General features: G+C 37.0%; 4 protein-coding genes across 4 annotated transcripts; all 4 read left to right on the forward strand.

Moving 5' to 3' along the window:
* The first annotated feature begins 1759 nt into the window (after positions 1–1759).
* On the forward strand, positions 1760–2945 carry LOC137653253 (actin, alpha skeletal muscle-like). The gene has a single exon (XM_068386623.1). The coding sequence runs from the start codon at positions 1812–1814 to the stop codon at positions 2943–2945; it is 1134 nt and encodes a 377-aa protein (XP_068242724.1). The 5' UTR covers positions 1760–1811.
* Positions 2946–6714: 3769 nt separating this feature from the next.
* Positions 6715–7975, forward strand: LOC137653254 (actin-2, muscle-specific-like). Its single transcript, XM_068386624.1, has one exon. The coding sequence runs from the start codon at positions 6742–6744 to the stop codon at positions 7873–7875; it is 1134 nt and encodes a 377-aa protein (XP_068242725.1). The 5' UTR covers positions 6715–6741; the 3' UTR covers positions 7876–7975.
* An 8030-nt stretch (positions 7976–16005) lies between these two features.
* Positions 16006–17293, forward strand: LOC137653677 (actin, alpha skeletal muscle-like). Its single transcript, XM_068387255.1, has one exon. It carries the CDS (start codon positions 16058–16060, stop codon positions 17189–17191), a length of 1134 nt encoding a protein of 377 aa, XP_068243356.1. The 5' UTR covers positions 16006–16057; the 3' UTR covers positions 17192–17293.
* Positions 17294–25013: 7720 nt separating this feature from the next.
* Positions 25014–26299, forward strand: LOC137653255 (actin, alpha skeletal muscle-like). The gene has a single exon (XM_068386626.1). It carries the CDS (start codon positions 25066–25068, stop codon positions 26197–26199), a length of 1134 nt encoding a protein of 377 aa, XP_068242727.1. The 5' UTR covers positions 25014–25065; the 3' UTR covers positions 26200–26299.
* The last annotated feature ends 1158 nt before the right edge of the window (positions 26300–27457 follow it).

Here is a 27457-nt window from a genome sequence, read left to right on the forward strand (position 1 = left end):
GGTTCAGTTCACAGTGTTGAGTGGTGTTTTTATTTTTTGCTTCACGGGCTGGTCAAGACGGTAATAACCCGTGATCTCACGCGATCTGCTTCACGTTACTACCAGAAGGATTTCTTCAAGTAGGGTCTCCTAAATTACGTGTTAGGATTTTTTAGATTTAATAATGTTATCTAAGAAACGTTTTGAGAAAGAATAGCTACTGTTTTGATTTTCACAATTTGCGAAAGTATCTTGATTCTATAACATTTATCAGTATCTTTTTAAATTTGTGAATTTATTTTGTTTGTACAGGATATTCAGAAAGCTAAAATAAATCTAATCTAAGAAACATTTAGAGAAAGAATAGTAAAGTAGTTTCTGACTTGATTCTCGTAATTTACGAAAGTCTCTTGATTCTATAACGTTTTTAAATTTACGGATTTATTCTGTTTTTACAGAATACCCAGATAGCTAAGATAAATGTAATGTAAGAAACATTCTGAGAGAGAATAGTTTCTGTTTTGAATTTCACAATTTACGAAAGTCTCTTGACTCTATAACATTTATTAGGCCGTTTTTAAATTTACGGTTTTATTTCTTTTGCAAATGATACCCAGAAAGCTATAATAAATGCAATCTAAGAAACTTTTAGAGAAAGAATAGTTACTGTTTTAATTTTCACAATTTACGAAAGAGTCTTGATATATTCTATAACATTAATTAGGCCGTTTTGTACAATTGCACTCTGCAATTGTTGATAATTTATTCTAGGATCAGTTAAGAATTTATTTGCAAAATCCATTGTTAAATCACTCGAGTATAAAAAGAAATAAGTGAATTTTGAGATTTTCCGATATGATAAGGGATGGTAATTATGCAATGGAAATTGTATGACTTTTATGGAAGTTAACATAAATGAAAACAGCTATAATGGTTTACTAGGCGATATTTAAGAAACAGACTCATATAATTTACTTATATCTAATCCACCGCTTAACTTTTATCTCGACTGTTTTAAAAAATTCAGTGTAATGACGATAGCACTTTTAGAAAAAAAATATGGAAGTTTAGTTGGCTAATATCTTCTGCTCTTCGTATACATAGTAATTTAGTATTGCTAGGACGTGTGTAGATATATTGCCTTCACGCTTTCTTTTCTCCAAGATTCTTGTATAGCTTCCAAAACACAATTTATATCATTTCCACTGTTGATCAGATCGTTAGTTTGATTTACTCATTATTTTTTTGTCACATTACTTATCTCTCATCAGTTTTTAGCGGGAACCGTATTTGTGGCAGCGAGTTTGAGTTTGAATGCCTAATAGTAAGAATGATTCTTATTTCCCACTTTTATTTAGTATTTCTAAAAGAAGACGAAAAATCTTATTGTAGCATCAAAACCATCTATCTTAATTTTTTTCTGATTTCTTACTTTATAGATCAGTATCTTACTTTTGGGTCTAATCTTTCCACGTTAGAAACTTATTTTTTTTCCAATTGAATAACCTTGTTATTTAAAACTTCTTGGGATCTTAATCCTCCCCGGTTTATAATAAAATTTGAGCAGAGTAAAATGAGACTACAGGAAAATCCAATATATAACAAAACTAAAAGTATAGATTAGTTAAAACATCAACTACATAAAAAAGACACTTTTCACTTATGATTTTAAGTGAGAAAGTTTGTTATATACTGGATGAATAATAATAAAACATTGAAAGAAAAATGAGACTGTAGGGAGGTTATCTGTAAGTATTAAGGATATTGAAGCTTGTCATTTTATTTTTTATGAAATTTCAGGATAGTAATCGACTCGATAACCAACCACCACCATGTGTGACGAAGAAGACGCCGCGGTACTCATCTGCGACAATGGCTCCGGTCTTGTCAAGGCTGGCTTCGCCGGTGATGACGCTCCCCGAGCTGTCTTCCCCTCCATCGTTGGCCGCGCTCGTCACCAGGGTGTGATGGTCGGTATGGGTCAGAAGGACGCCTATGTCGGCGATGAGGCTCAGAGCAAGCGTGGTATCCTCACCCTCAAGTACCCCATTGAGCATGGCATCATCACCAACTGGGACGACATGGAGAAGGTCTGGTACCACACCTTCTACAATGAGCTCCGTGTTGCCCCTGAGGAGTGCCCCACCATGCTCACTGAGGCTCCCCTCAACCCAAAGGCCAACCGTGAGAAGATGACTCAGATCATGTTCGAATCCTTCAACATGCCCGCCACATACATTTGCATCCAGGCTGTGCTCTCCCTCTATGCCTCTGGTCGTACCACTGGTGAGGTTTGCGACTCTGGTGATGGTGTGTCCCACATGGTGCCCGTCTATGAAGGTTTCGCTCTTCCCCATGCTATCCTCCGTCTTGACTTGGCTGGTCGTGACATCACCAGATACTTGATGAAGATCATGACTGAGCGTGGCTACTCCTTCACCACCACCGCTGAGCTTGAGATTGTCCGTGACATCAAGGAAAAGCTCTGTTACATTGCCCTGGACTTCGAGAATGAGATGAACACTGCTGCTGCTTCCTCCTCCATCGACAAGTCCTACGAACTTCCTGATGGTCAGGTCATCACCATCGGTAATGAGCGTTTCCGTGCTCCAGAGTCCATCTTCCAGCCTTCCTTCCTTGGTATGGAATCTGCTGGTGTTCATGAAGTCGTCCACAACTCCATCATGAGGTGCGACATTGACATCAGGAAGGACCTTTTGGCCAACATTGTCATGTCTGGTGGTACCACCATGTATGCTGGTATTGCTGACAGAATGCAGAAGGAAGTCACTGCTCTCTCTCCATCCACCATCAAGATCAAGATCATCGCTCCCCCTGAGAGAAAGTACTCCGTCTGGATCGGTGGTTCCATCCTTGGTTCTCTGTCCACCTTCCAGGCCTTGTGGATCACCAAGGAGGAATACGATGAATCTGGCCCTGGCATTGTCCACCGCAAGTGCTTCTAAATATGTAATCAGTATATTATTGACAACATTATTTAAAATTATGTCATTCCATAATTTCATGTTATTATCGTATTTTTGTATATAATAAAGGGTTATGGAATGTAATGTTTTCTTTACATGGTTTCACTATCAAATTTTTGGTTAATTTCTTTTTGTAATTTATTTATCTTTTATAGAAAATATATTTCCCCCATACAACTAAAAAAAACTTTCTTTGACAACTACTATACACCAAGCAAAGTCCTACTAGTTTCAACGTTATCTGCTATGCTACAGTATATAACGTTTGTCATGTTTTTCATTATATAAGCCCACTATGATTTTTTACTAGCCGTGAAGGCTTTATGGATTCTTGTGCTTTATTACAAGAGTATTTCAGGTCGCCCCCCTCCCTTTTTTTTTTTTTGGTGATAAAATTTGTGCTTAATTCACTGCAGACAATTCCTGTTTCCCTTGTCTTCTGAAAGAAAGGCAAGGGAATGAAGAATGCCTGCCCAAGATTACTTATTATTTTCATTATTCACAAGTAGAGAGAATGGGTGATTACTGATTTTTATAGAATTTAAATAAAAGGAAAAGAGTAGTGTATAATAAATAATGAATATATATTGATAGCTATGCTTTTTCTTATAATAGACTTACATTCCAAAATTTGTATTTCATATGTTTTCGATGGAAGACATTATTATTGCTGCTGTTACCAGACCGGTAGATATCAGCTAGGATTTGTAACAAAAGACTATTTAACGTTTTAAAGGCCGCTCATGAATGGCAGAGGCAAGGGACAGTGACATTTTCCTAGACTAGAGGCTGAGCATATATACATATGATTAGCAACTAAGCCCCCTCTCCACCCAAGCTAGTATCTGGCAATGGCTGTTGATGACTAAGCTTGTAGATCCATACGCTCCCGGAAACACCCCCCCCCCATCCTTAGCTTACAAGGATGGTGAGGTTGCAGACACTAAAGGAACTATCGAGGTTGAGCGGGACTTGAAGCCCAGTCCAGTGAGCGCCAGACAGGGGTGTTTCCAATAGGTCACCACAATACTAGTGTATGCAACTTTCTAGAATGATGGCTAAATATTTAGATAGCTATGCACGCACACAGACACACGCCCCCTCTCACCAAAGGTATGACTACTCTTCCCTCCTACTCGAGGGTCACATAAGGATGGCAAGTGCACGTTTACATTCAAAAGTTTTCTTTCTTTATGCTTGAGATTGCCATAAAAATAGATAAGATGATAGCAGAATGATAATAGAGTTTAAATTAGTTTATTACATTTAACAATTTTTTGATGTAGAATTCGAGGACAGATGTAGTGTTAGAGAAAATGTAGATAGGGCATCCTTCTTTATTTATATGTGCTTTGCTTGCTGTACATGTATTACACGTCCCCCTCCCCCCTGGAGCAGACAAGCATTTTAAAGAGTGGGACCTGGCCTAGAGCCACTTAGGTTTTAGGTTGTCAATGGTTATCTAATCTTTTTTATCACGAACGTTGAGGAGTAAAGTTTTCAGAGTGAAGTTTTAAGAGTTCGATGGATGACAAAGAATGGACCCGTATATGGGGGCATAAGCAGTAGCTTGCAAGTGTCAGGGCACACAAAGACATATGTTGTGGCATGTAGGGCTTTCACTTTATGCTTCTTTGTTTCGAATTGTAAGTATGATGGCAGGTGGTAAATTTTCCGACACAACGTAATGTAGATGCTGGAGATTATTTGAGGAGGTGGCGGGCAGAAAAATTTCCGCGGAGAAGGCCAATGGGTCACCATATACCATTTCAATTGCTATTGCTTTTCACCGTGGTTGTAAACACAACAATCGACCAATTGGCAAATATCTGATTCACTGTTCAGGTTGACCAAGGCAAAATAAGATTTATAGAAAATCTGCACATATCATTCCAGCTTTCTTGGGGATCCTGGCTTGAACTTTCTCGTGTGAGAAAAAACATTGAACATTGTCGAATAACTACTCTACAAATTGATGTTTGGTCAGGTGAACGAAGGCACAATGGATTTTAACTAAACTTGTCTAAACTGATCCACAATTTCATTGAAGATACACTGTGTATATATATATATCATAATCATGCAGGAGACGGTGCTAAAGTCGAAGCTGCCAGAGTCCAAGAAAAAGTGAGAGAGGATGCATTGAATAGTAGGGATACACCCCATTATATAGTGTCTTGTGCTTCAATGGGGGTAAGTGGGGCTGTTGCGCTGAAACTGCCATCAATATCAAATATTAAGAGGAATATACGAAATATACGAGCTAAGAAAAATTATGTCCCTGCTTTGCCCGATTGCCAAGAAGATCTTATCATCCCGGAAGATTTTACCAAAACTCACAAAGGAGAACTGTTTCTTATGTATGACTCGGGTCCCACAAATGTTCGTATATTGATTTTTTCAACACAGAGAAACCTCGATTTACTAGCACGTTCAGAGAACTGGTTCGCTGATGGTACTTTTAAGACGGTACCTTCAATTTTTTTTCAGTTGTATACAATACATGGTGTGCATTCAGGAAGTATCATACCCCTCGTTTATGCACTATTACCGAACAAAACTCAAGAGACCTACAAAAGATTCCTGCAGATTGTAAAAGAAAAAATCCCAACATTTGAGCCAGCCACAATAATGATTGACTTTGAATTGGCCATGATTAGAGCTATAGAGCATGAATTTCCAAGGACAAAATGCCGTGGCTGCTTTTTTCATTTTTGTAAATCTATTTATCGAAAAATTCAAGAAAATGGCTTCAAAGTACGGTACGACACCGATGCTGAATTTGCTATTCAGATTCGCCTGTTATCTGCGTTAGCGTTTGTACCAGTGTTCAAGGTCGAAGAAACATTTGAATATTTAATTGAAAATGAAGTTTTCCCCGCTGAACTTCAAAGTGTGGTTGACTCTTTTGAAGATACATGGATCGGGCGGCCGCATAGAAATAACCGTAGACGTGCTCCTTTCTTTAAACATGAATTATGGAACTGTTTTGATTATGCTATGGAAGAAATGCCCAAGACAAACAATGCGGTCGAAGGCTGGCATTACGGCTTCGAACAGCAATTAAGTGCTTGTCATCCATCCATCTGGAAATTTATACAAGGATTACAACGAGAACAAAGTCTACAAGAGTTACGAATTAAACAATATTTGGGAGGTTGTGGTATCCCTGTAAGCAAAAAGAAGTAAGGTGACATTACTTATCTCTCATCAGTTTTTAGCGGGAACCGTATTTGTGGCAGCAAGTTTGAGTTTGAATGCCTAATAGTAAGAATGATTCTTATTTCCCACATTTATTTAATATTCCTAAAAGAAGACGAAAAATCTTATTGTAGCATTAAAACCATCTTTCTTTATTTTTTTCTGATTTCTTACTTTATAGATCAGTATCTTACTTTTGGGTCTAATCTTTCCACATTAAAAACTTATTTTTTTCCAATTGAATAACCTTGTTATTTAAAACTTCTTGGGATCTTAATCCTCACCGATTTATAATCAAATTCGAGCAGAGTAAAATGAGACTACAGGGAAATCCAATATACAACAAAACTAAAAGTATAGATTAGTTAAAACATCAACTACATAAAAAAAGGCACTTTTCAATTATGATTTTAGGTGAGAAAGTTTGTTATATACTGGATGAATAATAATAAAACATTAAAATAAAAATGAGACTGTAGGGAGGTTATCGGTAAGTATTAAGGATATTGAAGCTTGTCATTTTATTTTTTATGAAATTTCAGGATAGTAATCGACTCCATAACCAACCACCACCATGTGTGACGAAGAAGATGCTGCGGTACTCATCTGCGACAATGGCTCCGGTCTTGTCAAGGCTGGCTTCGCCGGTGATGACGCTCCCCGAGCTGTCTTCCCCTCCATCGTTGGCCGTGCTCGTCACCAGGGTGTGATGGTTGGTATGGGTCAGAAGGACGCCTATGTCGGCGATGAGGCTCAGAGCAAGCGTGGTATCCTCACCCTCAAGTACCCCATTGAGCATGGCATCATCACCAACTGGGACGACATGGAGAAGGTCTGGTACCACACCTTCTACAATGAGCTCCGTGTTGCCCCTGAGGAGTGCCCCACCATGCTCACTGAGGCTCCCCTCAACCCAAAGGCCAACCGTGAGAAGATGACTCAGATCATGTTCGAGTCCTTCAACATGCCCGCCACATACATTTGCATCCAGGCTGTGCTCTCCCTCTACGCCTCTGGTCGTACCACTGGTGAGGTTTGCGACTCTGGTGATGGTGTCTCCCACATGGTGCCCGTCTATGAAGGTTTCGCTCTTCCCCATGCTATCCTCCGTCTGGACTTGGCTGGTCGTGACATCACCAGATACTTGATGAAGATCATGACTGAGCGTGGTTACTCCTTCACCACCACCGCTGAGCTTGAGATTGTCCGTGACATCAAGGAAAAGCTCTGTTACATTGCCCTGGACTTCGAGAATGAGATGAACACTGCTGCTGCTTCCTCCTCCATCGACAAGTCCTACGAACTTCCTGATGGTCAGGTCATCACCATCGGTAATGAGCGTTTCCGTGCTCCTGAGTCCATCTTCCAGCCTTCCTTCCTTGGTATGGAATCTGCTGGTGGTCATGAAGTCGTCCACAACTCCATCATGAGGTGTGACATTGACATCAGGAAGGACCTTTTGGCCAACATTGTCATGTCTGGTGGTACCACCATGTATGCTGGTATTGCTGACAGGATGCAGAAGGAAGTCACTGCTCTCTCTCCATCCACCATCAAGATCAAGATCATCGCTCCCCCTGAGAGGAAGTACTCCGTCTGGATCGGTGGTTCCATCCTTGGTTCTCTGTCCACCTTCCAGGCCTTGTGGATCACCAAGGAGGAATACGACGAATCTGGCCCCGGCATTGTCCACCGCAAGTGCTTCTAAATATAAAATCAGTATATTATTGACAACATTATTGAAAATGATGTCATTCTATAATTTCATGTTATTATCGTATTTTTGTATACAATAAAGGGTTATGGAATGTTATGTTTTCTTTACATGGTTTCACTATCAATTTTTTAGTTAATTTCTTTTTGTAATTTATTTATCTTTTATAGAAAATATATTACCCCCCTACAACTAAAAAAAACTTTCTTTGACAACTACTATACACCAAGCAAAGTCCTACTAGTTTCAACGTTATCTGCTATGCTACAGTATATAACGTTTGTCATGTTTTTCATTATATAAGACCACTATGATTTTTTACTAGCCATGAAGGTTTTATGTATTCTTATGCTTTATTACAAGAATAATTCAGGTGCCCCCCCCCCCCTTTTTTTTGGGGGGGGGGGGTGTGATATAACTTGTGGTTAATTCACTGCAGACAATTCCTGTTTCCCTTGTCTTCTGAAAGAAACGCAAGGGAATGAAGAATGCCTGCCCAAGATTACTTATTATTTTCATTATTCACAAGTAGAGAGAATGGGTGATTACTGATTTTTATAGAATTTAAATAAAAGGAAAAGAGTAGTGTATAATAAATAATGAATATATATTGATAGCTATGCTTTTTCTTATAATAGACTTACATTTCAAAATTTGTATTTCATATGTTTTTGATGGAAGACATTATTATTGCTGATGTTACCAGACCGGTAGATATCAGCTAGGATTTGTAACAAAAGACTATTTAACGTTTTAAAGGCCGCTCATGAATGGCAGAGGCAAGGGACAGTGACATTGTCCTAGAGGCTGAGCATATATACATATGATCAGCAACTAAGCCCCCTCTCCACCCAAGCTAGTATCTGGGAATGGTGGTTGATGACTCAGCATGTAGATCCATACGCTCCTGGAAACCTCCCCCCCCCCCCATCCTTAGCTTACAGGGATGGTGAGGTTGCAGACACTAAAGGAACTATCGAGTTTGAGCGGGACTTGAAGCCCAGTCCAGTGAGCGCTTGACAGGGGTGCTTTCAATAGGTCACCACAATACTAGTGTATGCAACTCTCTAGAATGATGGCTAAATATTTAGATAGCTATGCACGCACACAGACACACGCCCCCTCTCACCAGGGGTATGACTACTCCTCCGTCCTACTCGATGGTCACATACGGATGGCAAGTGCATGTTTACATTCAACATTTTTCTTTCTTTATGCTTGAGATTGGCATAAAAGTAGATAAGATGATAGCAGAATGATAATAGAGTTTAAATTAGTTTATTACATTTAACTATTTTTTAATGTAGAATTCGAGGACAGTTGTAGTGTTAAAGAAAATGTAGATAGGGCATCCTTCTTTATTTATATGGGCTTTGCTTGCTGTGCATGTATTACACGTCCCCCCCCCCCCGCAGCAGACAAGTATTTTAAAGAGTGGGACCTGGCCTAGAGCCACTTAGGTTTTAGGTTGTCAAGGGTTATCCAATCCTTTTTACCACGAACGTTGAGGAGTAAAGTTTTCAGAGTGAAGTTTTAAGAGTTCGATGGATGACAAGGAATGGACCCGTATATCGGGGTATAAGCAGTAGCTTGCAAGTGTCGGTGCACACAAAGACATATGTTGTGGCATGTAGGGCTTTCACTTTATGCTTCTTTGTTGGGAATTGTAAGTATGATGGCAGGTGGTAAATATTCCGACACAACGTAATGTAGATGCTGGAGATTATTTGAGGAGGTGACAGGCAGAAAAAATTACGCGGAGAAGGCCAATGGGTCACCATATACCATTTCAATTGCCAATGGATTTTCACCGTGGTTGTAAACACAACAATCGACAAATTGTCAAATATCTGATTCACTGTTCAGATTGACCAAGGTAAAATAAGATTTATAGAAAATCTGCACATATCATTCCAGCTTTCTTGGGGATCCTGGCTTGAACTTTCTCGTGTGAGAAAAAACATTGAACATTGTCGAATAACTGTGTATATATATATATATATATATATATATATATATATATAAATATATATATATATATATATATATATATATATATATATATGTGTGTGTGTGTGTTACGTATAACTGTAATCGAACAGTTTAACATGTTTTTTTTCAAAAAGGCCCATAAAAGAAACACAGGAAATAAATAAATCACTATATTTCGGTCAATAAACATTGACCCTCTTCAGGATGTAAAGTAAAAATGAGGAATACAGTGGAGAGTGACGGTTTATATAGGAAAGCAAAAGGGTGTGTTCAATTGTTCTACAGATGTTATAATTGCTGGGCACCAGATTAACTGGAGTGAGTCGTCTTTGCTTTTTAAGAGTACCTGTCCGTACAGAAGGAAAATCCTGGAATCATCCATCATAAATCACTCAAACACAATGAACCTATCTGGCGGCCAATGGAAAGCTGACACAGTGGACAATACTCTTCTCAACCCTATCATTAAGAAGATAATCCACGGAGACCAACCACCAGATATGCATCAGATGTCAAGACATCCTCCGAGCGGTTCAACAATAAGAAGACGCACCTGGATGTAATTAAATTTGGTTAATCCTTGCAGCAATTATAACAACTGTAGAACAATTGAACACACCCTTTTGCTTTCCTATATAAACCGTCACTCTTCATTGTATTCCTCATTTTTACTTTACATCCTGAAGAGGGTCAATGTTTATTGACCGAAATATAGTGATTTATTTATTTCATGTGTTTCTTTTATGGGCCTTTTTGAAAAAAAACACACACACACACACACATATATATATATATATATATATAGATATATATATATAGTTTATGTATATACGTCTCTCACTGCGATACAAGATTTTTATACTTTGGTATCCCAATGGATAAGTTCACTGCCTAGAGTTCGATTAACTCAAGCGACAAAGGTCTGAAATCTGCCTTGGTAGATATACTTGTTATATGTAATTTCCCCTTTGGTTATGTTATTCTCAAAACAAAGTGAATTCGACATTAAGAAATATTTTAGTTGATTTTTTAAAATACACTTATACACATATGTATATCTATAATTTATTTGCATGCGTGCGCGTGCGCGTGTGCGGGTGTGTAACTCACAACAGCTGACAAGTGATGTACATAAAATAAGAATTACAACCACGAAAGGAAAAGTGAAAGTACTAGACTTGAGTTTGTACTTTTGTCTTATTGATGAAATTGTATTTCTTTTCAATGGAAGTATGAACTCTGAGCAACAACTCTTCGGGGAGTATAGTTACTCCAAGACATATCTGATCTGGCACTCTTCCAAAAATGATAGGCCTCCTACTTCCCTAAATAATCAGGTGTACAATCATAATTGACCCAGGGTTTATCCTTAATAATAATTTATCAACTAACTAAACCTTTGATATTTACTGATTAGTACAGGAAAGGTTAACATGAGTAAAAATCCGTGATTTATTTGAATGATTTGTTTTATATCTTTCATGTTAATATTGCGGTAATGTATCCTAGTATCACAATTTTGTATAAAATCTTGCCTCATGATTTTACTTAACTGCCCAACAATTTTCGACTAGGTGAGCCTTTTTGGGTGAGACACAGAGCTGATGAGTATCATAAAAGCATTGGCAGTATTATGGACATTGGTGTTTAAGTGACACTGCACAGTACCAATACAGCAACAGTCTAATAAGTTGCCAGACGTGTGTGTGTATGATAGAAATAAAGGGTTGTATTTCTGAAACATCTGTTTCGTTCTCATAACAGAGACTCAACTAGAGGGCCACCCAGTAGAGAGCATGCCTTCGCCACGCCATGCAGTTGTATTTTTCTCTTAACTCTACTGTGTACTCGTATTTCGATGTAACTTCTTCAAAATCTAATAGATTTGTCCTTGGGTCATACCCCACATGTCTACCAAATCACTGTTGAATTGGTTCAGTAGTTTTTTTCGTGATGGTGTTCACAAACAAAAAATTTACTAGGAAAATAATTTCCATTTACTTGGCATTGCGATTATTTTCAAAGTACTGCTGCATAATTATACTTGGTCCATAGTGTTACAGATTCATCCTTGGGTCATACTTAACATGATTACAAAGTTTGGACAAAATCGGTGCAGTATATAGTTTTTTTTGTGTAAAGTTCCTCAGAAACAAACAAACAAACATATAAATAAATAAACGATGACAGGAATGAATACATACCCTTTGCAAAATCTTTGATCTACCAATAAAATTTTTCTAAAAGGCATTCAGCTATTCCACAGCTTGTGTATTATTACTTTCGCCAGAAGGTTATATTTTCCTTGGCGTGTATTTAATTATTTATGTATGTTTGTTTGTTTTTGGTGCATAACTCGACTATTTGATCGAATCTCATGAAATCTGGTGGTAAGGTTGGCCATGATCCAAGGAAAATTTGATTAGATTTTGGGAGTGATTGGGTAAAAGGTAAAGGTAACAAAACGATCAAAAATGTATTTTTGCTTTATCATGGTCAATTTTTATCATATTGCATGAAACTAGTGCCAGAGTTTTCATAATTCAATTGCATATTTCGTGTTTTGGGAGTAATTGCGTCAAAGATTAAGGTAAAATAATATTTTTTAGCTATACCAGGATCAAATTTGATACGATTTCTATGAAACTAGTGTCAAAATTGGCATAATTCAGTTACCTATATTATGATATACAACATGATCAAGGTAAAGGTACTAAAAGGTGAAAAACGTATTTTTGCTATATCATGGTCAAATCTTATGAAATTTGGTGGGATGATTGGCCATTATCAAAGGATAATTTGATAAGATTTTAGGAGTGCCTGGGTCGAAGATTAAGGTCAAGGTAACAAAAAGGTCCCCCCCCAAAAAAAATATTTGTATATATATATATATATATATATGTATATATATATATATATATATATATATATATATATATTTATTTATTATATATATAAATGCTATATATATAAATATATATATATATATATATATATATTTATTATGTATATAAATGATATATATATATATATATAGATATAAATATATATATATATATATATATATATATATATATATATATATATATATAATTTTTTCTATGATGATTGAAAATTTAGATATACAGTATGCATTTATTAAATGAATTATGTATTTAATAAATGATAAGTGTAATGCAGGAAGAAATACTAACGAGCTTATAATTGGCGGTGTTTAAAGGTTATAAGTCGCTCATGAATGGCAGAGGCAAGGGACAATGACAATGCCGTAGCAGGACAATGCCCTAGAGACTGATCATACATACATATGATTAGCGCATAAGCACCCTCTCCATCCAAGAAAGGACGAGGGCCAGGCATGTGCCTGGCTGCTGATTACTCGGCAAGTATGATGAGGTTGCAGATATTACCGAAAAAAAAAGGAAAAAAAAACTGTCGAGCTTATGCGGGACTCTAACCCCAGTCTAGCAAATCGTCAGTCAGTGACGCTTCCAATAGGCCACCATGACCCTTGATAGCAGATAGTGATAATATAGTTACTTCATTTAACGATGGATTCTCTCGTGATACCAAGACGTAACTATTTAAAAGAAATTATCATGGGATCGCTTATTTGCTGTTGGAAATTGTAGCCAAGGTAGAACAGAAAATTCTGAAGTAATAGAGAGGTATCGCGTTTATGTTGGACGGATAATTGAAACAATCATTATAAATCACACTTGACATATTCTTTAGCATTATTCCCTACTAGCAAAAACTAATAGCATTTGTTGCTTACTAAATTTTCTTACACGCTAATAGAAATATAATATTTATTATTAAGAATTATTATAATGTGAGAAAATAGGACCAATATATTCCGTAAAACTCTTCGCAGTTTAAAATTAATTCATAGGAGGAATTTCATATGAATTAGCCGGGCAGTTAATTATCATATGATTTAGGCGTGGTAGTAAATGTAAGATTTCCCATCTACTGAAGTTCAATGGCTACTTTGCAAAGAAAGATAGGAAGCGAGACGAACGAAGAAATATGTAAAAAAGAAAAAACGAAAACAAACATTTAGAAGCAATGAGAGTCCAAGTTCCAAGGATTCTGTTACTAAAGAGAAGATACTTCTAAAATTCCATGCTTCGGTAATCTAGCCTAACCCCCCCCCCCCCAGTTTTTCACTTGGCGCTGGTTTCTAAGATGAGAAAAGTAAGAAAAAAAAAAAAACGTAGTAAATCGTGAATAAGCCACAGTCGTCCCGGTATAAAAAGAGGAACGCAATGCTTGGCTGTCTTAGTCTTCACAGGATTCAAGCAGGGTAGGTAGCATCTCGAATGAGAATAGTGAAAGAAGAGGAAGAAAGGAGTACCTGTTCAGACAATATGAAAGCGAGTTTAGAAAGCAAGTTCCCATCTCCCATATGTTCCGTGTGGGGGCGTCTATTTTTTTTTTTTTTTTTTTTTTTTTTTTTTTTTTTTTTTTTTTTTGTGCGGGTCGTATTTTGAGATGTGTCATTGCGTTAGGTTCAGTTCACAGTGTCGAGTGGTGTTTTTATTTATCGCTTTACGGGCTGGTCAAGACGCTAATAACCCGTGATCTCACGCGATCTGCTTCACGTTACTACCAGAAGGATTTCTTCAAGTAGGGTCTCCTAAATTACGTGTTAGGATTTTCTAGATTTAGTAATGTTATCTAAGAAACGTTTTGAGAAAGAATAGCTACTGTTTAGATTTTCACAATTTGTGAAAGTATCTTGATTCTATAACATTTATCAGGCCCTTTTTAAATTTACGGATTTATTCTGTTTGTACAGAATACCCAGATAGCTGTGATAAATGTAATGTAAGAAACGTTTAGAGAGAGAATAGTTTCTCTTTTGAATTTCACAATTTACGAAAGTCTCTTGACTCTATAACATTTATTAGGCCGTTGTTAAATTTACGGTTTTATTTCTTTTGCAAAGGATACCCAGAAAGCTATAATAAATGCAATCTAAGAAACTTTTAGAGAAAGAATAGTTACTGTTTTGATTTTCACAATTTACGAAAGAGTCTTGATATATTCTATAACATTAATTAGGCCGTTTTGTACAATTGCGCTCTGCAATTGTTGATAATTTATTCAAGTATCAGTTAAGAATTTATTTGCAAAATCCATTGTCAAATCACTCGAGTATAAAAAGAAATCAGTGAATTTTGAGAATATCCGGTGTGATAAGGGATGGTAATTATGCAATGGAAATTGTATGACTTTTATGGAAGTTAACATAAATGAAAACAGCTATAATGATTTACTGGACGATATTTAGGAAACAGACTCATATAATTTACGTATATCTAATCCACCTCTTAACTTTTATCTCGACTGTTTTAAAAAATTCAGTGTAATGACGATAGCACTTTTAGAAAAAATATAGAATTTTAGTTGGCTAATTTCTTCTTCTCTTCGTATACATAGTAATTTAGTATTGCTAGGACGTGTGTAGATATATTGCTTTCACGCTTTCTTTTCTCCAAGATTCTTGTAAAGCTTCCAAAACACAATTTATATCATCTCCACTGTTGATCAGATCGTTAGTGTGATTTATTCGTTATTTATTTTTTTTTTTTGTCACATTACTCATCTCTCATCAGTTTTTAGCGGGAACCGTATTTGTGATAGTGAGTTTGAGTTTGAATGCCTAATAGTAAGAATGATTCTTATTTCCCACATTTATTTAGTATTCCTAAAAGAAGACGAAAAATCTTATTGTACCATTAAAACCACCTTTCTTAATTTTTTCTGATTTTTTGCTTTATAGATCAGTATCTTACGTTTGGGTCTAATCTCTCTACATTAAAAACTTATTTTTTTTTCCAATTGAATAACCTTGTAATTTAAAACTTTTTGGGATCTTAATCTTCCCCGCTTCATAATCAAATTCGATCAGTGAAATAAGACTACAGGAAAATCCAATATATAACAAAACTAAAAGTATAGATTAGTTAAAACATCAACTACATAAAAAAAGGCACTTTTCACTTATGATTTTAGGTGAGAAAGTTTGTTATATACTGGATGAATAATAATAAAACATTAAAATAAAAATGAGACTGTAGGGAGGTTATCGGTAAGTATTAAGGATATTGAAGCACTTCATTTTATTTTTTATGAAATTTCAGGATAGTAATCGACTCCATAACCAACCACCACCATGTGTGACGAAGAAGATGCTGCGGTACTCATCTGCGACAATGGCTCCGGTCTTGTCAAGGCTGGCTTCGCCGGTGATGACGCTCCCCGAGCTGTCTTCCCCTCCATCGTTGGCCGCGCTCGTCACCAGGGTGTGATGGTTGGTATGGGTCAGAAGGACGCCTATGTCGGCGATGAGGCTCAGAGCAAGCGTGGTATCCTCACCCTCAAGTACCCCATTGAGCATGGCATCATCACCAACTGGGACGACATGGAGAAGGTCTGGTACCACACCTTCTACAATGAACTCCGTGTTGCCCCTGAGGAGTGCCCCACCATGCTCACTGAGGCTCCCCTCAACCCAAAGGCCAACCGTGAGAAGATGACTCAGATCATGTTCGAGTCCTTCAACATGCCCGCCACATACATTTGCATCCAGGCTGTGCTCTCCCTCTACGCCTCTGGTCGTACCACTGGTGAGGTTTGCGACTCTGGTGATGGTGTCTCCCACATGGTGCCCGTCTATGAAGGTTTCGCTCTTCCCCATGCTATCCTCCGTCTGGACTTGGCTGGTCGTGACATCACCAGATACTTGATGAAGATCATGACTGAGCGTGGTTACTCCTTCACCACCACCGCTGAGCTTGAGATTGTCCGTGACATCAAGGAAAAGCTCTGTTACATTGCCCTGGACTTCGAGAATGAGATGAACACTGCTGCTGCTTCCTCCTCCATCGACAAGTCCTACGAACTTCCTGATGGTCAGGTCATCACCATCGGTAATGAGCGTTTCCGTGCTCCTGAGTCCATCTTCCAGCCTTCCTTCCTTGGTATGGAATCTGCTGGTGTTCATGAAGTCGTCCACAACTCCATCATGAGGTGTGACATTGACATCAGGAAGGACCTTTTGGCCAACATTGTCATGTCTGGTGGTACCACCATGTATGCTGGTATTGCTGACAGGATGCAGAAGGAAGTCACTGCTCTCTCTCCATCCACCATCAAGATCAAGATCATCGCTCCCCCTGAGAGGAAGTACTCCGTCTGGATCGGTGGTTCCATCCTTGGTTCTCTGTCCACCTTCCAGGCCTTGTGGATCACCAAGGAGGAATACGACGAATCTGGCCCCGGCATTGTCCACCGCAAGTGCTTCTAAATATAAAATCAGTATATTATTGACAACATTATTGAAAATGATGTCATTTCATAATTTCATGTTATTATCGTATTTTTGTATACAATAAAGGGTTATGGAATATTATGTTTCCTTTACATGGTTTCACTATCAATTTTTTAGTTAATTTCTTTTTGTAATTTATTTATCTTTTATAGAAAATATATTACCCCCCTACAACTAAAAAAAACTTTCTTTGACAACTACTATACACCAAGCAAAGTCTTACTAGTTTCAACGTTATCTGCTATGCTACAGTATATAACGTTTGTCATGTTTTTCATTATATGAGACCACTATGATTTTTTTACTAGCCATGAAGGTTTTATGTATTCTTATGCTTTATTACAAGAATAATTCAGGTGCCCCCCCCCTTTTTTTTGGGGGGGGGGGTGTGATATAACTTGTGGTTAATTCACTGCAGACAATTCCTGTTTCCCTTGTCTACTGAAAGAAACGCAAGGGAATGAAGAATGCCTGCCCAAGATTACTTATTATTTTCATTATTCACAAGTAGAGAGAATGGGTGATTACTGATTTTTATAGAATTTAAATAAAAGGAAAAGAGTAGTGTATAATAAATAATGAATATATATTGATAGCTATGCTTTTTCTTATAATAGACTTACATTTCAAAATTTGTATTTCATATGTTTTCGATGGAAGACATTATTATTGCTGCTGTTACCAGATCGGTAGATATCAGCTAGGATTTGTAACAAAAGACTATTTAACGTTTTAAAGGCTGCTCATGAATGGCAGAGGTAAGGGACAGTGACATTGTCCTAGAGGCTGAGCATATATACATATGATCAGCAACTAAGCCCCCTCTCCACCCAAGCTAGTATCTGGCAATGGTGGTTGATGACTCAGCATGTAGATCCATACGCTCCTGGAAACATCCCCCCCCCCATCCTTAGCTTACAGGGATGGTGAGGTTGCAGACACTAAAGGAACTATCGAGTTTGAGCGGGACTCGAAGCCCAGTCCAGTGAGCGCTAGACATGGGTGCTTTCAATAGGTCACCACAATACTAGTGTATGCAACTCTCTAGAATGATGGCTAAATATTTAGATAGCTATGCACGCACACAGACACACGCCCCCTCTCACCAGGGGTATGACTACTGCTCCGTCCTACTCGATGGTCACATACGGATGGCAAGTGCATGTTTACATTCAACATTTTTCTTTCTTTATGCTTGAGATTGGCATAAAAATAGATAAGATGATAGCAGAATGATAATAGAGTTTAAATTAGTTTATTACATTTAACTATTTTTTTTATGTAGAATTCGAGGACAGTTGTAGTGTTAAAGAAAATGTAGATAGGGCATCCTTCTTTATTTATATGGGCTTTGCTTGCTGTGCATGTATTACACGTCCCCCTCCCCCCCGGAGCAGACAAGTATTTTAAAGAGTGGGACCTGGCCTAGAGCCACTTAGGTTTTAGGTTGTCAAGGGTTATCCAATCCTTTTTACCACGAACGTTGAGGAGTAAAGTTTTCAGAGTGAAGTTTTAAGAGTTCGATGGATGATAAGGAATGGACCCGTATATGGGGGTATAAGCAGTAGCTTGCAAGTGTCGGTGCACACAAAGACATATGTTGTGGCATGTAGGGCTTTCACTTTATGCTTCTTTGTTGGGAATTGTAAGTATGATGGCAGGTGGTAAATATTCCGACACAACGTAATGTAGATGCTGGAGATTATTTGAGGAGGTGACAGGCAGAAAAAATTCCGCTGAGAAGGCCAATGGGTCACCATATACCATTTCAATTGCCAATGCTTTTCACCGTGGTTGTAAACACAACAATCGACCAATTGTCAAATATCTGATTCACTGTTCAGATTGACCAAGGTAAAATAAGATTTATAGAAAATCTGCACATATCATTCCAGCTTTCTTGGGGATCCTGGCTTGAACTTTCTCGTGTGAGAAAAAAACATTGAACATTGTCGAATAACTGTGTATATATATATATATATATATATATATATATATATATATGTATATATATATATATATATATATATATATATATATATATATATATATATATATATATATATATATATATATATATATATATATATATATGTCTTACGTATAACTGTAATCGAACAGTTTAACATGTTTTTTTTTTCAAAAAGGCCCATAAAAGAAACACAGGAAATAAATAAATCACTATATTTCGGTCAATAAACATTGACCCTCTTCAGGATGTAAAGTAAAAATGAGGAATACAGTGGAGAGTGACGGTTTATATAGGAAAGCAAAAGGGTGTGTTCAATTGTTCTACAGATGTTATAATTGCTGGGCACCAGATTAACTGGAGTGAGTCGTCTTTGCTTTTTAAGAGTACCTGTCCGTACAGAAGGAAAATCCTGGAATCAGCCATCATAAATCACCCAAACACAATGAACCTATCTGGCGGCCAATGGAAAGCTGACACAGTGGACAATACTCTTCTCAACCCTATCATTAAGAAGATAATCCACGGAGACCGACCACCAGATATGCATCAGATGTCAAGACATCCTCCGAGCGGCTCAACAATAAGAAGACGCACCTGGATGTAATTAAATTTGGTTAATCCTTGCAGCAATTATAACAACTGTAGAACAATTGAACACACCCTTTTGCTTTCCTATATAAACCGTCACTCTTCATTGTATTCCTCATTTTTACTTTACATCCTGAAGAGGGTCAATGTTTATTGACCGAAATATAGTGATTTATTTATTTCATGTGTTTCTTTTATGGGGCTTTTTGAAAAAAACATATATACATATACATATATATATATATATACATATATATATATATATATATATATATATATATATATATATATATATATATATAGTTTATGTATGTACGTCTCTCACTGCGATACAAGATTTTTATACTTTGGTATCCCAATGGATAAGTTCACTGCCTAGAGTTCGATTAACTCAAGCGACAAAAGTCTGAATTCTGCCTTGGTAGATATACTTGTTATATGTAATTTCCCCTTTGGTTATGTTATTCTCAAAACAAAGTGAATTCGACATTAAGAAATATTTTAGTTGATTTTTTTAAATACACTTATAAACATATGTATATCTATAATTTATTGACATGCGTGTGCCTGTGCGTGTGCGGGTGTGTGTGTAACTCACAACAGCTGACAAGTGATGTACATAAAATAAGAATTACAACCACGAAAGGAAAAGTGAAAGTACTAGACTTGAGTTTGTACTTTTGTCTTATTGATGAAATTGTATTTCTTTTCAATGGAAGTATGAACTCTGAGCAACAACTCGTCGGGGAGTATAGTTACTCCAAGACATATCTGATCTGGCACTCTTCCAAAAATGATAGGCCTCCTACTTCCCTAAATAATCAGGTGTACAATCATAATTGACCCAGGGTTTATCCTTAATAATAATTTATCAACTAACTAAACCTTTGATATTTACTGATTAGTACAGGAAAGGTTAACATGAGTAAAAATCCGTGATTTATTTGAATGATTTGTTTTATATCGTTCATGTTAATATTGCGGTAATGTATCCTTGTATCACAATTTTGTATAAAATCTTGCCTCATTTTACTTAACTGACCAACAATTTTCGACTAGGTGAGCCTTTTTGGGTGAGACACAGAGCTGATTAGTATCATAAAAGGTATTGGCAGTATTATGGACAGTGGTGTTTAAGTGGCACTGCACAGTACCAATACAGCAACAATCTAATAAGTTGCCAGACGTGTGTGTGTATGATAAAGATTGCCCCCTAAAGCACACACACACAGAATAGAAATAAAGGATTGTATTTTAGAAACATCTGTTTCTTTCTCATGACAGATTCAACTAGAGGGCCACCTAGTAGAGAGCTTGCCTTCGCCACACCATGCAGTCGTATTTTTTTTCTCTTTACTCCACTGTGTACTTGTACTTCGATGTATCTTCTTCAAAATGTCTACCAAATTACTGTTGAATTGGTTCCGTAGTTTTTGCGTAATGGTGTTCACAAACAAAAAAATTACTAGCAAAATATTTTCCATTTACTTGGCATTGCGATTAATTTCAAAGTACTGCTGCATAATTATACTTTGTCCGTAGTGTTACAGATTCATCCTTGGGTCATACTTAACATGATTACAAAGTTTGGTCAAAATCGGTGCAGTATATAGTTTTTGTGCGTAAAGTTCCTCAGAAACAAACAAACAAACATATGAATAAATAAACGATGACAGGAATGAATACATACCCATTGCAAAATATTTGATATACCAATAAAATTATTCTATAAGGCATTCAACTATTCCACAGCTTGTGTATTATTACCTTCACCAGAAGGTTATATTTTCCTTGGCGTGTATTTAATTATTTATGTATGTTTGTTTGTTTTTGGTGCATAACTCAAAGACTATTTGATCGAATCTCATGAAATCTGGTGGTATGATTGGCCATGATCCAAGGTAAATTTTATTAGATTTTGGGAGTGATTGGATAAAAGGTGAGGGTAACAAAACGATCAAAAACTTATTTTTGCTTTATCATGGTAAATTTTTATCAGATTGCATGAAACTAGTGCCAGATTTTGCATAATTCCATTGCATATTTCGTGTTTTGGGAGTAATTGGGTCAAAGGTCAAGGTAAAATAATATTTTTTAGCTATACCAGGATCAAATTTGATCCGATTTCTATGAAACTAGTGTCAAAATTGGCATAATTCAGTTACCTATATTATGATATACAACATGATCAAGGTAAATGTACTAAAAGGTGAAAAACGTATTTTTGCTGTATCATGGTCAAATCTCATGAAATTTGGTGGGATGATTGGCCATTATCAAAGGATAATTTGATAAGATTTTAGGAGTGCCTGGGTCGAAGATTAAGGTCAAGGTAAGAAAAAGGTCCCCCCCCAAAAAATATTTGTGTATATATATATATATATATATATATATATATATATATATATATATATATATATATATATATATACTGTATATATATATTTATTATATATATAAATTATATATATATATATATATATATATATATATAAATATATATATATATATATATATATATATATATATATAATTTTTCTATGATAATTGAAAATTTAGATATTCAGTATGCATTTATTTAATGAATTATGTATTTAATAAATGATATGTGTAATGCAGGAAGAAATACTATACTAACGAGCTTATAATTGTTGGGGTTTAAAGGTTTAAAGGTCGCTCATGAATGGCAGAGGTAAGGGACAATGACAATGCCGTAGCAGGACAATGCCCTAGAGACTGACCATACATACATATGATCAGCGCAAAAGCACCCTCTCCATCCGAGCAAGGACGAGGGCCAGGCATGTGCCTGGCTGCTGATGAGTCGGCAAGTATGATGAGGTTGCAGATATTACCAAAAAAAAAAAAAAAAAAAATATCAAGCTTATGCGGGACTCTAACCCCAGTCTAGCAAATGGTCAGTCAGTGACGCTTCCAATAGGCCACCATGACCCTTGATAACAGATAGTGATAATATGGATTCTCTCGTGATACCAAGACGTAACTATTTAAAAGAAATTATCATGGGATCGCTTATTTGCTGTTGGAAATCGTAGCCAAGGTAGAACAGAAAATTCTGAAGTAATAGAGAGGTATCGCGTTTATGGTGGACGGATAATTGAAACAATTATTATAAATCACACTTGACATATTCTTTAGTATTATTCCCTACTAGCAAAAACTAATAGCATTTGTTGCTTACTAAATTTTCTTACACGCTAATAGAAATATAATATTCATTATTAAGAATTATTATAATGTGAGAAAATAGGACCAATATATTCCGTAAAACTCTTCGCAGTTTAAAATTAATTCAAAGGAGGAATTTTATATGAATTAGCGGGGCAGTTAAGTATTATATGATTCAGGCGTGTTAGTAAATGTCAGATTTCCCATCTACTGAAGTTCAATGGCTACTTTGCAAAGAAAGATAGGAAGTGAGACGAACGAAGAAATATGTAAAAAAGAAAAAAAAAAACATTTTGAAGCAATGAGTGTCCAAGTTCCAAGGATTCTGTTACCAAAGAGAAGATACTTCTAAAAATCCATGCTTTGGTAATCTGGCCTCTACCTCCCCCCCCCACCCCCCACCCCCCACCCCCCGTTTTTCACTTGGCGCTGGTTTCTAAGATAAGAAAAGTGAGAAAAAAAAAACGTAGTAAATCGTGAATAAGCCACAGTTGTCCCGGTATAAAAAGAGGAACGCGATACTTGGCTGTCTTAGTCTTCACAGGATTCAAGCAGGGTAGGTAGCATCTCGAATGAGAATAGTGAAAGAAGAGGAAGAAAGGAGTACCTGTTCAGAAAATATGAAAGCGAGTTTAGAAAGCAAGTTCCCATCTTGCATATGTTCTGTGTGTGGGCGTCTATTTTTTTTTTGTGCTGTGCGGGTCGTATTTTGAGATGTGTCATTGCGTTAAGGTTCAGTTCACAGTGTTGAGTGGTGTTTTTATTTTTTGCTTTACGGGCTGGTCAAGACGGTAATAACCAGTGATCTCACGCGATCTGCTTCACGTTACTACCAGAAGGATTTCTTCAAGTAGGGTCTCCTAAATTACGTGTTAGGATTTTTTAGATTCGATAAATGTTATCTAAGAAACTTTTAGAGAAAGAATAGTTACTGTTTTGATTTTCACAATTTACGAAAGTGTCTTGATATATTCTATAACATTAATTAGGCCGTTTTGTACAATTGCGCTCTGCAATTGTTGATAATTTATTCAAGTATCAGTTAAGAATTTATTTGCAAAATCCATTGTCAAATCACTCGAGTATAAAAAGAAATCAGTGAATTTTGAGAATATCCGATGTGATAAGGGATGGTAATTATGCAATAGAAATTGTATGACTTTGATGGAAGTTAACATAAATGAAAACAGCTATAATGATTTACTGGGCGATATTTAAGAAACAGACTCATATAATTTACTTATATCTAATCCACCGCTTAAAATTTTATCTCAACTGTTTTAAAGAATTCAGTGTAATAACGATAGCACTATTAGTAAAAATATAGAAGTTTAGTTGGCTAATATCTTCTGCTCTTCGTATACCTAGTAATTTAGTATTGCTAGGACATGTGTGTTGATTTATTGCTTACACGCTTTCTTTTCTCCAAGATTCTTGTAAAGCTTCCAAAACACAATTTACATCATCTCCACTGTTGATTAGATCGTTAGTTTAATTTACTCGTTATTTTTTTTTTGTCACATTACTTATCTCTCATCAGTTTTTAGCGGGAACCGTATTTGTGGCAGCGAGTTTGAGTTTGAATGCCTAATAGTAAGATTGATTCTTATTTCCCACATTTATTTAATATTCCTAAAAGAAGACGAAAAATCTTATTGTAGCATTAAAACCATCTTTCTTAATTTTTTTTCTGATTTCTTACTTTATAGATCAGTATCTTACTTTTGGGTCTAATCTTTCCACATTAAAAACTTATTTTTTTCCAATTGAATAACCTTGTTATTTAAAATTTCTTGTGATCTTAATCCTCACCGATTTATAATCAAATTCGAGCAGAGTAAAATGAGACTACAGGAAAATCCAATATATAACAAAACTAAAAGTATGGATTAGTTAAAACATCAACTACATAAAAAAGGCACTTTTCACTTATGATTTTAAGTGAGAAAGTTAGTTATATACTGGATGAATAATAATAAAACATTAAAAGAAAAATGAGACTGTAGGGAAGTTATCGGTAAGTAATAAGGATATTGAAGCACGTAATTTTATTTTTTATGAAATTTCAGGATAGTGATCGACTCCATAACCAACCACCACCATGTGTGACGAAGAAGATGCTGCGGTACTGATCTGCGACAATGGCTCCGGTCTTGTCAAGGCTGGCTTCGCCGGTGATGACGCTCCCCGAGCTGTCTTCCCCTCCATCGTTGGCCGCGCTCGTCACCAGGGTGTGATGGTCGGTATGGGTCAGAAGGACGCCTATGTCGGCGATGAGGCTCAGAGCAAACGTGGTATCCTCACCCTCAAGTACCCCATTGAGCATGGCATCATCACCAACTGGGACGACATGGAGAAGGTCTGGTACCACACCTTCTACAATGAGCTCCGTGTTGCCCCTGAGGAGTGCCCCACCATGCTCACTGAGGCTCCCCTCAACCCAAAGGCCAACCGTGAGAAGATGACTCAGATCATGTTTGAGGCCTTCAACATGCCCGCCACTTACATTTGCATCCAGGCTGTGCTCTCCCTCTATGCCTCTGGTCGTACCACTGGTGAGGTTTGCGACTCTGGTGATGGTGTCTCCCACATGGTGCCCGTCTATGAAGGTTTCGCTCTTCCCCATGCTATCCTCCGTCTGGACTTGGCTGGTCGTGACATCACCAGATACTTGATGAAGATCATGACTGAACGTGGCTACTCCTTCACCACCACCGCTGAGCTTGAGATTGTCCGTGACATCAAGGAAAAGCTCTGTTACATTGCCCTGGACTTCGAGAATGAGATGAACACTGCTGCTGCTTCCTCCTCCATCGACAAGTCCTATGAACTCCCTGATGGTCAGGTCATCACCATCGGTAATGAGCGTTTCCGTGCTCCTGAGTCCATCTTCCAGCCTTCCTTCCTTGGTATGGAATCTGCTGGTGTTCATGAAGTCGTCCACAACTCCATCATGAGGTGCGACATTGACATCAGGAAGGACCTTTTGGCCAACATTGTCATGTCTGGTGGTACCACCATGTATGCTGGTATTGCTGACAGAATGCAGAAGGAAGTAACTGCTCTCTCTCCATCTACCATCAAGATCAAGATCATCGCTCCCCCTGAGAGGAAGTACTCCGTCTGGATCGGTGGTTCCATCCTTGGTTCTCTGTCCACCTTCCAGGCCTTGTGGATCACCAAGGAGGAATACGATGAATCTGGCCCCGGCATTGTCCACCGCAAGTGCTTCTAAATATAAAATCAGTATATTATTGACAACATTATTGAAAATGATGTCATTCTATAATTTCATGTTATTATCGTATTTTTGTATACAATAAAGGGTTATGGAATGTAATGTTTTCTTTACATGGTTTCACTATCAATTTTTTGGTTAATTTCTTTTTGTAATTTATTTATCTTTTATAGAAAATATATTACCCCCATACAAGTAAAAAAAACTTTCTTTGACAACTACTATACACCAAGCAAAGTCCTACTAGTTTCAACGTTATCTGCTATGCTACAGTATATAACGTTTGTCATAGTTTTCATTATATAAGCCCACCATGATTTTTTACTAGCCATGAAGGTCTTATGTATTCTTATGCTTTATTACAAGAGTAATTCAGTTCGCCCCCCCCCCCTTTTTTTTTTTGCTTTTTTGGTGATGTAAAGTGTGGTTAATTCACTGCAGACAATTCCTGTTTCCCTTGTCTTCTGAAAGAAACGCAAGGGAATGAAGAATGCCTGCCCAAGATTACTTATTATTTTCATTATTCACAAGTAGAGAGAATGGATAATTACTGATTTTTATAGAATTTAAATAAAAGGAAAAGAGTAGTGTATAATAAATAATGAATATATATTGATAGCTATTCTTTTTCTTATAATAGACTTACATTTCAAAATTTGTATTTCATATGTTTTCGATGGAAGATGATATTATTGCTGCTGTTACCTGACCGGTAGATATCAGCTAGGATTTGTAACAAAAGACTATTTAACGTTTTAAAGGCCGCTCATGAATGGCAGAGGCAAGGGACAGTGACATTGTCCTAGAGGCTGAGCATATATACATATGATCAGCAACTAAGCCCCCCTCCACCCAAGCTAGTATCTGGCAATGGCGGTTGATGACTGAGCATGTAGATCCATACGCTCCCAGAAACATCCCCCCCCCGCCCATCCTTAGCTTACAAGGATGGTGAGGTTGCAGACACTAAAGGAACTATCGAGTTTGGGCGTGACTCGAAGCCCAGTCCAGTGAGCGCCAGACAGGGGTGCTTTCAATAAGTCACCACAATACTAGTGTATGTAACTCTCTAGAATGATGGCTAAATATTTAGATAGCTATGCACGCACACAGACACATGCCCCCTCTCACTAGGGGTATGACTACTCTTCCCTCCTACTCGATTGTCACATAAGGATGGCAAGTGCGTGTTTACATTCAACGTTTTTCTTTCTTTATGCATGAGATTGGCATAAAAATAGATAAGATGATAACA

Source organism: Palaemon carinicauda, chromosome 14, assembly GCF_036898095.1.
Source record: "Palaemon carinicauda isolate YSFRI2023 chromosome 14, ASM3689809v2, whole genome shotgun sequence".
Lineage (NCBI taxonomy): Eukaryota > Metazoa > Arthropoda > Malacostraca > Decapoda > Palaemonidae > Palaemon > Palaemon carinicauda.